Below are 18299 nucleotides of genomic sequence, written 5' to 3'. Positions count from 1 at the left end.
CTCAAGTTCTACTTGCAGGCAACTAAAGATTTTCGCCAAACTTCTTCCCTGTTTGTCGTTTATTCTGGACAGAGGAGAGGTCAAAAAGCTTCTGCTACCTCTCTCTCTTTTTGGCTTCGTAGCATAATACGTTTAGCCTATGAGACTGCTGGACAGCAGCCTCCTGAAAGAATTACAGCTCACTCCACTAGAGCTGTGGCTTCCACTTGGGCCTTTAAGAATGAGGCCTCTGTTGAACAGATTTGCAAGGCTGCAACTTGGTCTTCGCTTCATACTTTTTCCAAATTTTACAAATTTGACACTTTTGCTTCTTCGGAGGCTATTTTTGGGAGAAAGGTTCTTCAGGCAGTGGTTCCTTCTGTTTAATGAGCCTGCCTATCCCTCCCGTCATCCGTGTACTTTTGCTTTGGTATTGGTATCCCAGAAGTAATGATGACCCGTGGACTGATCACACATAACAGAAGAAAACATAATTTATGCTTACCTGATAAATTCCTTTCTTCTGTTGTGTGATCAGTCCACGGCCCGCCCTGTTTTTTAAGGCAGGTACATATTTTTTAAATTATAATTCAGTCACCACTACACCCTTGGCTTCTCCTTTCTCGTTGGTCTTTGGTCGAATGACTGGAGGTGACGTAGAGGGGAGGAGCTATATAGCAACTCTGCTGGGTGAATCCTCTTGCACTTCCTGTAGGGGAGCAGATAATATCCCAGAAGTAATGATGACCCGTGGACTGATCACACAACAGAAGAAAGGAATTTATCAGGTAAGCATAAATTATGTTTTTTAGGCTTCCAGATAGATTCAGTGTCCATGACTCTGTCTCTAACAGACAAGAGACGTTTAAAATTGGTTGCAGCCTGCCGGCACCTTCAGTCTCAGTCATTCCCTTCAGTGGCTATGTGCATGGAAGTTTTAGGTCTCATGACTGCAGCATCGGACGCGATCCCCTTTGCTCGTTTTCACATGAGACCTCTTCAGCTTTGTATGCTGAATCAATGGTGCAGGGATTATACAAAGATATCACAATTAATATCCTTAAATCCCAATGTACGACACTCTCTGACATGGTGGATAGATCACCATCGTTTAGTTCAAGGGGCTTTTTTTGTTCGGCCAACCTGGACTGTGATCACAACAGATGCGAGTCTCTCAGCTTGGGGAACTGTTCGGGGATCTCTGACAGCACAAGGGGTTTGGAAATCTCAAGAGGCGAGATTACCAATAAATATTTTTGAACTTCGTGCAATTTTCAGAGCTCTTCAGTTTTGGCCTCTGTTAAAGAGAGAACCGTTCATTGTTTTCAGATAGACATTATCACAACAGTGGCATATGTCAATCATCAGGGTGGGACTCACAGTCCCCAAGCTATGAAGAAGTATCTCGAATACTTGGCGGAATCCAGCTCCTGTCTAATCTCTGCGGTGCATATCCCAGGTGTAGACAATTGGGAAGCGGATTATCTCAGCCGCCAGACTTTCCATCCAGGGGAGTGGTCTCTCCATCCAGTTGTGTTTTCTCAGATTGTTCAGATGTGGGGTCTTCCAGAGATAGATCTCATGGCCTCTCATCTAAACAAGAAACTTCCCAGATACCTGTCCAGGTCCAGTGATGTTCAGGCGGAAGCAGTGGATGCACTGACACTTCCTTGGTGTTATCATCCTGCTTACATCTTCCCGCCTCTAGTTCTCCTTCCAAGAGTGATCTCCAAAATCATCATGGAACAGTCTTTTGTGTTGCTGGTGGCTCCAGCATGACCACACAGGTTTTGGTATGCGGATCTGGTTCGGATGTCCAGTTTCCCGCCTTGGCCACTTCCGTTACGGCTGGACCTACTATCTCAAGGTCCGTTTTTCCATCAGGATCTCAAATCATTAAATGTGAAGGTATGGAAATTGAATGCTTAGTTCTAAGTCATAGAGGTTTCTCTGACTCGGTGATTAATACTATGTTACAAGCTCGTAAATCTGTCTCTAGAAAGATTTATTATAGAGTTTGGAAGACTTACATTTCATGGTGTTCTTCTCATAAATTCTCTTGGCATTCTTTTAGAATTCCTAGAATTTTACAGTTCTTTCAGGATGGTTTGGATAAGGGTTTGTATGCAAGTTCCTTGAAAGGTCAAATCTCTGCTCTTTCTATTTTATTTCACAGAAAGATTGCTATACTTCCTGATATTCACTGTTTTGTACAGGCTTTAGTTTGTATTAAGCCTGTCATTAAATCAATTTCTCCTCCTTGGAGTCTTAATTTTGGTTCTGTAGGCTTTACAGGCTCCTCCATTTGAGCCTATGCATTCTTTGGACATTAAACTACTTTCTTGGAAAGTGTTGTTCCTTTTGGCTATCTCTTCTGCTAGAAGAGTTTCTGCGCTATCTGCTCTTTCTTGTGAGTCTCCTTTTCTGATTTTTCATCAGGATAAGGCAGTTTTTCGGTCTTCTTTTCAATTTTTACCTAAGGTTGTGAATTCTAACAACATTAGTAGAGAAATTGTTGTCCCTTCCTTATGTCTTAATCCTAAGAATTCTTTGGAGAGATCCTTACATTCTTTGGATGTGGTAAGAGCTTTGAAATATGTGGAAGCTACAAACGATTTCAGGAAGACTTCCAGTCTATTTGTTTTATTTTCTGGTCCTAGGAAAGGTCAGAAGGCTTCTGCTATTTCCTTCGCTTCTTGGTTGAAACTTTTGATTCATCAAGCTTATTTGGAGTCTGGTCAGGCCCCGCCTCAAAGAATTACAGCTCATTCTACTAGATCAGTCTCCACTTCGTGGGCCTTTAAGAATGAAGCTTCAGTTGATCAGATTTGCAAAGCTGCGACTTGGTCCTCTTTGCATACATTTACTAAATTCTACCGTTTTGATGTATTTGCTTCTTTGGAAGCAGTTTTTGGTAGAAAAGTTCTTCAGGCGGCTGTTTCAGTTTGATTCTTCTGCTTTGATTTAAGTTTTTTTCTTTCACAAATGAAAATAAACTTTTTTTTTTTGGGTTGTGGATTAATTTTTCAGGAAATATGGCTGTTTTTATTTTTATTCCCTCTCTCTCTAGTGACTCTTGAGTGGAAGACTCCACATATTGGGTATTGATATCCCATATGTCACTAGCTCATGGACTCTTGCCAATTACATGAAAGAAAACATAATTTATGTATGAACTTACCTGATAAATTAATTTCTTTCATATTGGCAAGAGTCCATGAGGCCCACCCTTTTTATGGTGGTTATGATTTTTTGTATAAAGCACAATTATTTCCAAATTTCCTTTGTTGATGCTTTCTACTCCTTTCTTATCACCCCACTGCTTGGTTATTTGTTAAACTGAATTGTGGGTGTGGTGAGGGGTGTATTTATAGGCATTTTGAGGTTTGGGAAACTTTGCCCCTCCTGGTAGGATTGTATATCCCATATGTCACTAGCTCATGGACTCTTGCCAATATGAAAGAAATGAAGTTATCAGGTAAGTTCTTACATAAATTATATTTTTTAGTTGCTATTTCTTCTGCTCGAAGAGTTTCTGAACTTTCAGTGCTACAGTGTGACTCCCCTTATCTAATTTTACATCCTGATAAGGTGGTATTACGTACCAAACCTGGTTTCCTTCCTAAGGTTGTTTCAAATAAGAATATTAATCAGGAAATTATTGTTCCTTCCTTATGTCCTAACCGTTCTTCTAAGAAGGAGCGTATGTTGCATAATTTGGATGTGGTCCGTGCCTTAAAGGTTTACTTACAGGCAACTAAGGATTTCCGTCAATCTTCTTCTTTTTATTCTGGAAAGCGTAGGGGTCAGAAAGCTACGGCTACCTCTCTTTCTTTTTGGCTGAGAAGTATCATCTGCCTGGCATATGAGACTGCTGGACAGCAGCCTCCTGAAAGAATTACAGCTCATTCTTCTTGGGCTGTGGCTTCCACATGGGCTTTTAAAAAGCGATGCATCTGTTGAACAGATTTGTAAGGCTGCGACTTGGTTGTCCCTTCACAATTTTTCCAAATTTGATACTTTTGCTTCTTCTGAGGCTATTTTTTTGGGAGACAGGTTCTTCAAGCAGGGGTGCCTTCCGTTTATGTTCCTGTCTTGTCCCTCCCCTTTCATCCGTGTCCTATTGCTTTGGTATTGGTTTCCCACAAGTAAGGATGAAATCCGTGGACACGTCATATCTTTGTAAAAGAAAACTAAATTTATGGTTACCTGATAAATTACTTTCTTTTACGATATGACGAGTCCACGGCCCACCCTGTTCTTTTTATATTTTTTGTAAACTTCAGTCACCTCTGCACCTTTTAGCCTTTCCTTTTTCTCTTCCTATACCTTCGGCCGAATGACTGAGGGTGGAGGGGAAGGGGAGGGGCTATATATACAGCTCTGCTGTGGTGCTCTTTGCCACTTCCTGTTAGCAGGAGGTTAATATCCCACAATTAAGGATGAAATCCGTGGACTCGTCATATCGTAAAAGAAAGTAATTTATCAGGTAAGCATAAATTTAGTTTTTTTTTTATTTTAATTACTGCACTTAATTAAAGGGACAGTAAACGTAAAAAATGTTATATAATTCTGCACTATTCTAATGACCCTTTCAAAAACAAGAGATGTGAGAGATAACCCCAGAAGGTTATCCCTTAAAAGTGCTTCATGGATTTGCTCTCCCGCAGCTGTAGCCTGGTTTACCCAGTGTGGGAGCATGCTACATTTAGTTCAATGGTGATTGGTCAGTTAAACACTGATTTGGAAGTGGTTGGAGAGGAGCGGAAGGTAAGTATACCTTTGGAGGTCAAATCTCTCACTTCTCTTGTTTTTGAAGGTGTTGCTGGATAATGATACATATTTCTGCACATAGTGCACAATTATTTAATATAATTTTTTTTACGATTACTGTCCCTTTAAAAGTACAGTCTAGTCAATATTAAATGTTCGTGATTCAGATAGGGCATGCAATTTTAAACAACTTTCCAATTTACTTTTATCAAATTTGCTATGTTTTCTTGGTATTCTTTGTTGAAAGCTAAACCTAGGTATGCTCAAATGCTAATTTCCTTCCATAAGGCAGGGAGAGTCCACAACTTAATTCCTTACTGTTGGGAAATACAACACCTGGCCACCAGGAGGAGGCAAAGGCATCCCGGCCAGAGGCTTAAATATCCCTCCGACTTCCCCTGTCCCCCAGTCATTCTTTGCCTTTCGTCACTATAGGAGGTGGCAGAGAAGTGTCAGAAGATTTGGATAGTCCTGTAATGAGTATGTTCCCTTCAAGAAAGGACTGGAGTTTTAAGTAATCATGTCAGCCTCTCAGTGAGAGTATTGATGAAAGTTAGTCTGGAGATGCAGGGAAAGTTTTTCTACAAACCCATCCAGACTGTCGCCTAACAGCTCCTGAGCAATCAGTGTTGACGAGTTTCACTGCTTGCTGTTGTACACTCAAGTCCATGTCAGAAGCGTTGCTGCAAGACTGTCACACTTGAGAGGCTGTGCCTGTTCCACAGCATGGATCCTGGAGGGTACGACCGTTTTATATATACACTTTTGCTATACAGGGTCACAGTGTGTAGATATTAACCCTTGATAGGATCAAGGGTTAATATCTCCTTCAGGGAGATTATTTGAACAGCTAGGGGTTATTTATAACTGCTTTAATATGAGAGTTTTTGGGCTCATAGACTGTGTGCCTTTTTGGTTTGGAACAAACAGGATTTACTTTAGTTTTTGAGTGTTGCGCAGCTCATAATATCTTATCGTCTTTTTCATAGCAGGGGCAAGTCCTGTCCTACTCACCATGTGACCAGGTGCATTTTTTTCATTTTCCTACGATCCTGCTGCGGACATCACTCCTAAGGAGAGTGTTTTCACTGTTAGCTGTCTGAGTCTAGGAGGTGGTGAGTGCCCCAGTCATTGGGATTATAAAGGTGCTGTTTTTTTTTAACAAAAGTGTTTTTTTGTCTGTCCTTCTGTGGATATATCTTAGCTATGGAGGACTCTAATACTACATTAGAAGTTTCCGCTCCTTCTGTACTGATTAATAATTCCTGTTTATACTGCCTGCTCAATTTTGTTCCATTTGCCTAAGCACTGTTCTAAAGTCTAAGAAGGGAGAGAAGCCTGCTAATACTCATAGCGCTATTAGCCCCTCTGAGCCATCTACCTCTCAGGAATCTGTGCCCCGAGAGATTACTACCCGTACTACACTACCCGCTCCACATGCAGTTCTCCTCGTTTCAACCAATCCTTCATCTGGAGGGGGCTTTTTTCCTGCGGACTTTACCCCGCAGTTACGGCGGTGTCTGCGGCCCTGAGTGCCTTACCTCCCTCTAGCAAACGTAAGAGAAACGTTAAACATAGTTCTCCTGACCTAGAGTCATCAAAATATTTGTCGGATTTAGCTACTATGTCCCAGGTATCCGAGGATATCTGTATCTTCAGAGGGTGAACTTTCTTAGTCGGAGACTTCAGTTTCTTAACCTCCTTCAGCGGAGGAACCCTCCTTTAGATTAAAAATTGAACATCTGCGTTTTTTATTAAAGGAGGTTCTGTCTATGGTAGAAGTTCCAGAGGCTACACTCCCTGAGGAACCTAAGATCCCTAAATTAGACAGGGTTTATGAAGACAGGAAGGTCCCTCAGACTTTTCCTGTCCAGTTACGATGCGAACATTATTAGTAATGAATGGCAAAGAGTAAGAGCTTCCTTTTCCTCCTCTTCTAACTTTAAGAAATGATTCCCTGTCCCTGACTCTCAATTGGATTTGTGGGGCTCCATCCCTAAGGTGGATGGCGCTATTTCTATGCTGGCTAAGCGTACTACTATCCCCCTGGAGGATAGTTCTTCTTTTAGAGAGCCTATGGATAAGAAAATGGAAACTTTTCTGAGGAAGATGTTTCAACATACAGGGTTTTTATTTAAACTGGTGGCAGCTGTAGCCGCGGTTGCTGGAGCAACACTCTGTCTGAGCTCATTGAGGTGGAAACTCCCCTCGAGGATATTCAGGAGAGAATTAAAGTTTTGAGAATTGCTAACTCCTTCATCTGTGACACAAATATGCAGATTATTCACCTAAATGCAAAGGCTTCTGGCTTTGCGGACCTAGCCCGCTGGGCTCTCTGGTTAAAGTCTTGGTCTGCGGATATGACTTGTAAATCCAGACTCCTTTCTCTTCCTTTCAAGGGGAAGATTTTATTCCGTCCAGGGCTGGACTCCATTATTTCTACGGTTACCGGAGGGAAGGGTGCCTTCCTACCGCAGGATAAGAAGAATATGCAGAAGGGACGGCAATCGTCTAATTTTCATTCTGACAAATCACGACGACTGCAACCCTAATCCAAGTCTGGGCAGCCAAAGAGTACGTGGAAGCCGACTCAGTCCTGGAATAAGTCCAAACAGACTAAGAAGCACGCAGAGAACAAATCGGTATGAAGGGGCAGCCCCCGAACTGGGATCGGATCGAGTAGGGGCAGATGGTCTCTTTTTTTCAGACGCTTGGTTCCAGGATGTGCAGGATCCTTGGGTCCCTGAGGTTGTATCTCAGGGATACCGGATAGGATTCAAATCTCATCCGCCCAGGGGCAGATTCCTACTCTCCAGACCGTCTACAAGACCAGAGAAGAGGACTGCCTTTTTAGGTTGCGTACAGGATCTCTCCTCTTAGGATTAATTGTTCTGGTACCTACAGCAAAAAGAGGTTTGGGGTTCTATTGAAACCTTTTTGTGGTCCCAAAAAAGGAAGGAACTTTTCGTCCAATTCTGGACTTTAGTGCTTAAAGAAGTTTCTGAGAGTTCCTTCTTTTAAGATGGAGACAATACAGTCAATCCTTCCTCTGGTTCAGGAAGGACAGTTTATGACCACCATAGACCTGAAGGATGCATATTTTCACGTTCTGATACACAGGGAGCATTTTAAGGTCTTTCTGCCTTTCTGGATCTGCACTTCCAGTTCATAGCTCTTCTGTTTGGTCTAGCTACTGCAACAATGATATGTACGAAGGTTCTGGGGTCTCTTCTAGCCGTTTCCAGAACACAAGGTATTGCAGTAGCGCCTTACCTGGACGATATCTTGGTAAAGGCACCATCTTTTCGTCTAGCGGAAGAACATTCAGAGTCCCTTCTCAGTCTTCTTTGATCACATGGATGGAAGATAAACTTGGAAAAGAGTTCTCTTACTCCAAGTACAAGGGTGAATTTCCTGGGGACAATAATAGACTCCATATCCATGAGAATATTTCTCACAGATCATAGACGTTGCAAGCTAACTACTGTATGTCTTGCCCTCCAGGCCTCATTGAGACCCTCAGTGGCCCAGTGTATGGAGGTGATTGGACTCATGGTGTCCTGTATGGACATCATTCCCTTTGCCAGATTTCATCTCAGACCCTTACAACTCTGCATGCTGAGACAATGTAACGGCAACCATTCAGATCTGTCTCAACAGATTGTGCTGGACAACCTGTCGAGACTCGCTCTCTTGGTGGCTCTGTCCAGATCATCTGTTCCAAGGCATGTGCTTCTTGAGACCGCCCTGGAAGATTGTGACTACGGACGCAAGCCTTTCCGGCTGGAGAGCCGTTTGGGGTGCCAAAAAGGCACAAGGGCTGTGGACTCAGGAGGAGTCCTTCCTTCCGATCAATATATTGGAATTCCGGGAAATCTTCAATGCCTTGAAGGCTTTGGCCCCTTCTGGGTTCGTCAGTTTATCAGATTCCAATCAGACAAATCAGACAATATAACCTTGGTTGCCTACATGAACCATCAGGGGGGAACGAGAAGTCCCTTGGCGATGAGAGAAGTATCTCGGATACTAGAGTGGGCGGACACTCACAGATGTATGCTGTCAGCGATCCACATTCCGGATTTGGACAACTGGGAAGCGGACTTCCTTGGCAGACAATCTTTTCACCCAGGGGAATGGTCTCTCCACCCCGAGGTGTTTGCAGAGATATGCAGCAAGTGGGGGATGCCGGAGATAGATCTCATGGCATCCCACCTCAATACCAAGCTACCCAGGTACGGGTCGAGGGATCTTCAGGCGGAATTGATAGATGCCCTATCAGTACCATGGAAGTTCAGACTCGTATCTTTTTCCTCCATTACCGCTTCTCCCTCGTGTGGTGGCTCGCATTAAGCAGGAGCGAGCATCAGTGATTCTGATTGCTCCATCGTGGCCGCCAAGAACGTGGTTTGTCCTCTGGAGCTTGGGTATAATTTTCCCAACAGTAAGGAATGAATTCATGGACTCTCCCTGCCTTATAGAAGGAAAACATAATTTATGCTTACCAGATAAATTCCTTTCCTTTCTGGCAGGGAGAGTCCACGACCCCGCCCGTAATTTATTTTTGTTGGGCGGCTCCCTTTAATATTTCTACTAGCACCTTTATACCCTGATGCTTCTCCTACTTACTCTTGTTCCCTTGGCAGAATGACTGGGGGATAGGGGAAGTGGGAGGGATATGTAAGCCTTTGGCTGGGGTGTCTTTGCCTCCTCCTGGTGGCCAGGTGTTTTATTTCCAAACAGTAAGGAATGAAGTTGTGGACTCTCCCTGCCAGGAAGGAAAGGAATGTATCTGTTAAGCATAAATTATGTTTTCTAAGCCCTTGAAGGCCGCCTCTTATCTTAGGGCTTTTTGTCAGTTTTTCACAGCTAGAGGGCGTTGTTTTCATGTGTGCCATATAGATAAAATTGTGCTCATGCATATGGAGTTACCTAGGAGTCAGCACTGATTGGCTAAAATGCATGTCTGTCAAAAGAACTGGTGTAAGGAGGCAGTCTGCAGAGGCTTAGATATAAGGTAATCACAGAGGTAAAAGTATGTTAATAGAACCGTGTTGGTAATGCAAAACTGGGGAATAGGTAATAAAGAGATTATCAGAAGTAGACTGTCCCTTTAAGGCTTTAATGGGAAAAATTAGTTTGTCCCTTTAAATTGATAAAACATATAATTAGATATTTGTTTATCGACTGTCAGAAAAGTATGTATGCACAGTTCTAAGAAAGTTTGTGAACCCTTTGTAATTATCTATTTTTGCATTTGCTCTTATGAGTGAATCTCAAAATGGCGGTATCGCAAGCATGATATTTGATCTCCACTTGTAATATCAGCTTTTAAAGCTGTTTTTAAAGTCAAGGGTAGTGCGAACGCAACCTCACGTTTTGCATTGCATAGAAGCTTTGCGCTCACGAGAGCACACTTCTATAGGCTCCATGCTGTAGTCATTCCTTGTTCTCATGCCTATAGTCACAGAGAACCTAGCGCAGCAATGGGCAGCAAAGTGTAAATGTATATGACTATATACATATTTGTGTATATACACATCTGAACAGATAAATATGTGTTATGTATATAAGCAAATACATATATATTTAAAGTAAAAACACAGTCCCTATAGACTGCAATGTAAAGGCACTTTTCAGTGCCACTCCCCCCCCCCCCCCTAACATCCTACATCAGCACACTTTAACCCCTTAAAACTACTTTGTGCAGTTATGTTTAAAAAAATAAATAAAAATGCACAAATAATTTAAAATAAAGTAACAATACTCTTTAATCTCTGTAATGGCTGTTTTTTTTAATGTGCGCCGTAAACTGGCAAATAACGGGTGCATGTTAAATTAGCGCTTTACTTGTAATCTAGCCTAAAATGTGGTCTGATCTTCATCTGTCACAATTCTAAAACGCAATCTGATTAAACCAATTAGAATTTGAAAAGTGCAACTGTTTGTTATTGAAGACATTGAGTTATTATTCACAGTGCAGTCTGGAAAAAATAGACTTCTGTGTTAACCACTTCTCCAAAAGCTATTTGGAGTCAGGTGTTGGAAATAAGGAGATGAGATTTGAATTGTGGCTTGGCACACAAATCCTGGTTACTGGAAAAGCTTTTCTCCAACATTGGTGTGTCCGGTCCACGGCGTCATCCATTACTTGTGGGATATTCTCCTCCCCTACAGGGAAAGGCAAGGAGAGCACACAGCAAGAGCTGTCCATATAGCTCCCCCTCTGGCTCCGCCCCCAGTCATTCTCCTTGCCGCTCTGAACAAGTAGCATCTCCACGGGGATGGTGAGGAGTTTGTGGTGTTAGTTGTAGTTTTTTATTTCTTCTATCAAGAGTTTGTTATTTTAAAATAGTGCTGGTATGTACTATTTACTCTGAAACAGAAAGAGATGAAGAGTTCTGTTTAAAAGAGGAGTATGATTTTAGCAGCAGTAACTAAAATCGATTGCTGTTCCCACACAGGACTGTTGAGATGAGAGAACTTCAGTTGGGGGGAACAGTTTGCAGACTGTTCTGCTCAAGGTATGACTAGCCATTTTCTAACAAGACTGTGTAATGCTGGAAGGCTGTCATTTTTCCCTCATGGGGATCGGTAAGCCATTTTCTTAGACTTAGAAAGAATAAAGGGCTTATTATGGGCTATTAACTGGTGGACACTCTTAAGGGCTAAATCGATTGTTTATTTAAGTTTTTATTTAAAGTTTGAAGTGGATTTCACACTTTTATTATTTGGGGAACGTTTTTTATCGAAAAAAGGGGAAGGGGAAAGAACCCAACCTATATTGTCACTAGTCCAATATATATATATAAGTGTAAGCCAGATAATAGAACTTAGTGTATCTTGCAGGGGCAAACATTCGTTAAATTTAAAGATTTGTGCTTCAATCAATCATTTAAATTGCTTTGCAACACCCCGCAATTCTGGAGAATAATAAGCAGACCAATAAAGTGCTAGGTAAAGTTCCCGGATAGTACAGGTACAACAGTCCTGAGTAAGTATCACTCATAAATGGAGCTTTCTTGTTCATAGACAGCCCTATTACCCGGTACGTAAATTATAGACACCAAGAAGTAATATTTCAGAGGCAGGTATACAGGGAACAAACAGTCTCAAAATATGTAAGGCTAATTTCACTCACCGGCTGCCGGTGAGTGAAATTAGCCTTACATATTTTGAGACTGTTTGTTCCCTGTATACCTGCCTCTGAAATATTACTTCTTGGTGTCTATAAATGCCCTATTCGGTAGCTAAGGGACAGTTTGTGCGATTGAAACGCAATTGCACTCTACCCCTTAGCTACAAGAGACATGCAGACGAATTAGAACAACGCTTACTGCAAAGAGGGTACAACAAAAAGATCATTAAAAAGGCACGATATGAGGTTAATTCCCTGTCTAGAGAACAACTTTTAAAGGATAAACAACCATATAGAGATGATCAAGAGATCAAACTGACCTTTGTCACAGATTATTCAGCCCAATATGGGGAAATCTGTGAAATAGAAACCATTTCCAGCTATTGGTGGCAGATGATGCTCTGGCCGTGACTGCTAGGAAAGGCTGTAGGTTCTCCTACAGGAGAAATAAAACTATTGGCAATTCAGTTTCGCCATCTATGCTTAGGAAACCTGACTCAACAGTGGTTCCATCCTCCTCCTGGCTTAGTCACAGGGGTACCTACAGGTGTGGTTATTCACAGTGCAAGGCCTGTGAACATGTACAGGTGGGTAATAGCTTTTCTTCGGTGGTAACCAGGGAAAATTTCGATATTACCTCCTGTCTTAATTGTAGATCAACTAATTGTATATATTTACTCTGGTGCTCAGCCTGTGAACTTCAGTACATAGGTTTGACCACCAGGGATGTCAGATCCAGAATCAGAGAGCATTTGTCGACCATACGGGTGGGTAAAAGCAGCACACCCCTGGTGTCCCATTTCGTCCAGCAACACGACAAAGATTGTCGTTCGTTGAAGTGGACGATTGTGGAAAAGGTTCAACCTCAAAAGAGAGGGGGGAACCTATTTAAGATCCTGTCCAGACAGGAAATGTATTGGATTTTCAGACTACAAACTAAAAAACCTTTGGGCCTAAATTCCGAATATGATTTCTCCAACATAGGTGTGTCCGGTCCACGGCGTCATCCTTACTTGTGGGATATTCTCTTCCCCAACAGGAAATGGCAAAGAGCCCAGCAAAGCTGGTCACATGATCCCTCCTAGGCTCCGCCTTCCCCAGTCATTCTCTTTGCCGTTGTACAGGCAACATCTCCACGGAGATGGCTTAGAGTTTGTTATTTTAAAATAGTGCTGGTATGTACTATTTACTCTGAAACAGAAAAGAGATGAAGATTTCTGTTTGTAAGAGGAAAATGATTTTAGCAACCGTTACTAAAATCGATGGCTGTTCCACACAGGACTGTTGAGAGGAATTAACTTCAGTTGGGGGAACAGTGAGCAGACTTTTGCTGCTTGAGGTATGACACATTCTAACAAGACGATGTAATGCTGGAAGCTGTCATTTTCCCTATGGGATCCGGTAAGCCATTTTTATTACAGAAAGAAAAAAAGGGCTTCACAAGGGCTTTCTAAGACTGTAGACATTTTCTGGGCTAAATCGATTTATATTTTATACTCCATAGCCTTGAGGAATTATTTTAATCTTGGGAATTATGTAAAATAACCGGCAGGCACTGTATTGGACACCTTATTCTCTAGGGGCTTTCCCTAATCATAGGCAGAGTCTCATTTTCGCGCCTGTATTGCGCACTTGTTTTTGAGAAGCATGACATGCAGATGCATGTGTGAGGAGCTCTGATACATAGAAAAGACTTTCTGAAGGCGTCATTTGGTATCGTATTCCCCTTTGGGCTTGGTTGGGTCTCAGCAAAGCAGATACCAGGGACTGTAAAGGGGTTAAATATAAAAACGGCTCCGGTTCCGTTATTTTAAGGGTTAAAGCTTCCAAATTTGGTGTGCAATACTTTTAAGGCTTTAAGACACTGTGGTGAAATTTTGGTGAATTTTGAACAATTCCTTCATACTTTTTCGCAATTGCAGTAATAAAGTGTGTTCAGTTTAAAATTTAAAGTGACAGTAACGGTTTATTTTAAAACGTTTTTTGTACTTTGTTATCAAGTTTTTGCCTGTTTAACATGTCTGAACTACCAGATAGACTGTGTTCTGAATGTGGGGAAGCCAAGGTTCCTTCTCATTTAAATAGATGTGATTTATGTGACACAAAATTTAGAGAAAATGATGCCCAAGATGATTCCTCAAGTGAGGGGAGTAAGCATGGTACTGCATCATCCCCTCCTTCGTCTACACCAGTCTTGCCCACACAGGAGGCCCCTAGTACATCTAGCGCGCCAATACTCCTTACTATGCAACAATTAACGGCTGTAATGGATAATTCTATCAAAAACATTTTAGCCAAAATGCCCACTTATCAGCGATAGCGCGACTGCTCTGTTTTAGAAAATACTGAAGAGCATGAGGACGCTGATGATATTGGTTCTGAAGGGCCCCTACACCAGTCTGAGGGGGCCAGGGAGGTTTTGTCTGAGGGAGAAATTTCAGATTCAGGGAAAATGTCTCAACAAGCTGAACCTGATGTGATTACATTTAAATTTAAATTGGAACATCTCCGCGCTCTGCTTAAGGAGGTGTTATCCACTCTGGATGATTGTGAGAATTTGGTCATTCCAGAGAAACTATGTAAAATGGACAAGTTCCTAGAGGTCCCGGGGCCCCCCGAAGCTTTTCCTATACCCAAGCGGGTGGCGGACATTGTAAATAAAGAATGGGAAAGGCCCGGTATACCTTTCGTCCCTCCCCCCATATTTAAAAAATTGTTTCCTATGGTCGACCCCAGAAAGGACTTATGGCAGACAGTCCCCAAGGTCAAGGGGGCGGTTTCTACTCTAAACAAACGCACCACTATACCCATAGAAGATATTTGTGCTTTCAAAGATCCTATAGATAAAAAATTAGAAGGTTTGCTTAAAAAGATGTTTGTTCAGCAAGGTTACCTTCTACAACCAATTTCATGCATTGTTCCTGTCACTACAGCCGCGTGTTTCTGGTTCGATGAGCTAGAAAAGGCGATCAATAATAATTCTTCTTCTTATGAGGAGATTATGGACAGAATTCGTGCTCTCAAATTGGCTAATTCTTTCACCCTAGACGCCACTTTGCAATTGGCTAGGTTAGCGGCGAAAAATTCTGGTTTTGCTATTGTGGCGCGCAGAGCGCTTTGGTTAAAATCTTGGTCAGCGGATGCGTCTTCCAAGAACAAATTGCTTAACATTCCTTTCAAGGGGAAAACGCTGTTTGGCCCTGACTTGAAAGAGATTATCTCTGATATCACTGGGGGCAAGGGCCACGCCCTTCCTCAGGATAGGTCTTTCAAGGCCAAAAATAAACCTAATTTTCGTCCCTTTCGCAGAAACGGACCAGCCCCAAGTGCTACGTCCTCTAAGCAAGAGGGTAATACTTCTCAAGCCAAGCCAGCCTGGAGACCAATGCAAGGCTGGAACAAAGGAAAGCAGGCCAAGAAACCTGCCACTGCTACCAAGACAGCATGAGATGTTGGCCCCCGATCCGGGACCGGATCTGGTGGGGGGCAGACTCTCTCTCTTCGCTCAGGCTTGGGCAAGAGATGTTCTGGATCCTTGGGCGCTAGAAAGTCTCCCAAGGTTATCTTCTGGAATTCAAGGGGCTTCCCCCAAGGGGGAGGTTCCACAGGTCTCAATTGTCTTCAGACCACATAAAAAAACAGGCATTCTTACATTGTGTAGAAGACCTGTTAAAAATGGGAGTGATTCATCCTGTTCCATTAGGAGAACAAGGGATGGGGTTCTACTCCAATCTGTTCGTAGTTCCCAAAAAAGAGGGAACATTCAGACCAATCTTAGATCTCAAGATCCTAAACAAGTTTCTCAAGGTTCCATCGTTCAAAATGGAAACCATTCGAACTATTCTTCCTTCCATCCAGGAAGGTCAATTCATGACCACGGTGGATTTAAAGGATGCGTATCTACATATTCCTATCCACAAGGAACATCATCGGTTCCTAAGGTTCGCATTCCTGGACAAGCATTACCAGTTTGTGGCACTTCCGTTCGGATTAGCCACTGCTCCAAGGATTTTCACAAAGGTACTAGGGTCCCTTCTAGCGGTGCTAAGACCAAGGGGCATTGCAGTAGTACCTTACTTGGACGACATTCTGATTCAAGCGTCGTCCCTTCCTCAAGCAAAGGCTCACACGGACATTGTCCTGGCCTTTCTCAGATCTCACGGGTGGAAAGTGAACGTAGAAAAAAGTTCTGTCTCCGTCAACAAGGGTTCCCTTCTTGGGAACAATAATAGACTCCTTAGAAATGAGGATTTTTCTGACAGAGGCCAGAAAAACAAAACTTCTGAACTCTTGTCAAATACTTCATTCTGTTCCTCTTCCTTCCATAGCGCAGTGCATGGAAGTAATAGGTTTGATGGTAGCGGCAATGGACATAGTTCCTTTTGCGCGCATTCATCTAAGACCATTACAACTGTGCATGCTCAGTCAGTGGAATGGGGACTATACAGACTTGTCTCCGACGATACAAGTAAATCAGAGGACCAGAGATTCACTCCGTTGGTGGCTGTCCCTGGACAACCTGTCCCAGGGGATGAGCTTCCGCAGACCAGAGTGGGTCATTGTCACGACCGACGCCAGTCTGGTGGGCTGGGGCGCGGTCTGGGGACCCCTGAAAGCTCAGGGTCTTTGGTCTCGGGAAGAATCTCTTCTACCGATAAATATTCTGGAACTGAGAGCGATACTCAATGCTCTCAAGGCTTGGCCTCAGCTAGCAAAGGCCAAGTTCATACGGTTTCAATCAGACAACATGACGACTGTTGCGTACATCAACCATCAGGGGGGAACAAGGAGTTCCCTCGCGATGGAAGAAGTGACCAAAATCATTCAATGGGCGGAGACTCACTCCTGCCACTTGTCTGCAATCCACATCCCAGGAGTGGAAAATTGGGAAGCGGATTTTCTGAGTCGTCAGACATTTCATCCGGGGGAGTGGGAACTCCATCCGGAAATCTTTGCCCAAATCACTCAATTGTGGGGCATTCCAGACATGGATCTGATGGCCTCTCGGCAGAACTTCAAGGTTCCTTGCTACGGGTCCAGATCCAGGGATCCCAAGGCGACTCTAGTAGATGCACTAGTAGCACCTTGGACCTTCAAACTAGCTTATGTATTCCCGCCGTTTCCTCTCATCCCCAGGCTGGTAGCCAGGATCAATCAGGAGAGAGCATCGGTGATCTTGATAGCTCCTGCGTGGCCACGCAGGACTTGGTATGCAGACCTGGTGAATATGTCATCGGCTCCACCATGGAAGCTACCTTTGAGACGAGACCTTCTTGTTCAAGGTCCGTTCGAACATCCGAATCTGGTCTCACTCCAACTGACTGCTTGGAGATTGAACGCTTGATCTTATCAAAGCGAGGGTTCTCAGATTCTGTCATTGATACTCTTGTTCAGGCCAGAAAGCCTGTAACTAGAAAAATTTACCACAAAATATGGAAAAAATATATCTGTTGGTGTGAATCTAAAGGATTCCCTTGGGACAAGGTCAAAATTCCTAAGATTCTATCCTTCCTTCAAGAAGGTTTGGAGAAAGGATTATCTGCTAGTTCCTTGAAGGGACAGATTTCTGCCTTGTCTGTGTTACTTCACAAAAAACTGGCAGCTGTGCCAGATGTTCAAGCCTTTGTTCAGGCTCTGGTTAGAATCAAGCCTGTTTACAAACCTTTGACTCCTCCTTGGAGTCTCAATTTAGTTCTTTCAGTTCTTCAGGGGGTTCCGTTTGAACCCTTACATTCCGTTGATATTAAGTTATTATCTTGGAAAGTTTTGTTTTTGGTTGCAATTTCTTCTGCTAGAAGAGTTTCAGAATTATCTGCTCTGCAGTGTTCTCCTCCTTATCTGGAGTTCCATGCAGATAAGGTGGTTTTACGTACTAAACCTGGTTTTCTTCCGAAAGTTGTTTCTAACAAAAACATTAACCAGGAGATAGTCGTGCCTTCTTTGTGTCCGAATCCAGTTTCAAAGAAGGAACGTTTGTTGCACAATTTGGATGTTGTTCGTGCTCTAAAATTCTATTTAGATGCTACAAAGGATTTTAGACAAACATCTTCCTTGTTTGTTGTTTATTCTGGTAAAAGGAGAGGTCAAAAAGCAACTTCTACCTCTCTCTCTTTTTGGATTAAAAGCATCATCAGATTGGCTTACGAGACTGCCGGACGGCAGCCTCCTGAAAGAATCACAGCTCATTCCACTAGGGCTGTGGCTTCCACATGGGCCTTCAAGAACGAGGCTTCTGTTGATCAGATATGTAAGGCAGCGACTTGGTCTTCACTGCACACTTTTACTAAATTTTACAAGTTTGATACTTTTGCTTCTTCTGAGGCTATTTTTGGGAGAAAGGTTTTGCAAGCCGTGGTGCCTTCCATCTAGGTGACCTGATTTGCTCCCTCCCTTCATCCGTGTCCTAAAGCTT

At 42.8% G+C, this 18299-nt stretch overlaps 1 protein-coding gene across 1 annotated transcript in view; it reads left to right on the top strand.

The window, feature by feature from the left end:
- The window catches only part of CDAN1 (codanin 1), a 380174-nt gene that overhangs the window by 230826 nt on the left and 131049 nt on the right, over positions 1-18299 (top strand). Inside the window, exon 22 of the mRNA XM_053711416.1 lies at positions 4650-4749. Coding sequence (XP_053567391.1) covers positions 4650-4749 — 100 coding nt within the window. The remainder of the gene's footprint in view (positions 1-4649; positions 4750-18299) is intronic.

This window comes from Bombina bombina, chromosome 1 (assembly GCF_027579735.1).
Source record: "Bombina bombina isolate aBomBom1 chromosome 1, aBomBom1.pri, whole genome shotgun sequence".
Lineage (NCBI taxonomy): Eukaryota > Metazoa > Chordata > Amphibia > Anura > Bombinatoridae > Bombina > Bombina bombina.
Note: the sequence above shows the minus strand (reverse complement) of the source record. Positions and strands in the feature narration are given on the sequence as shown.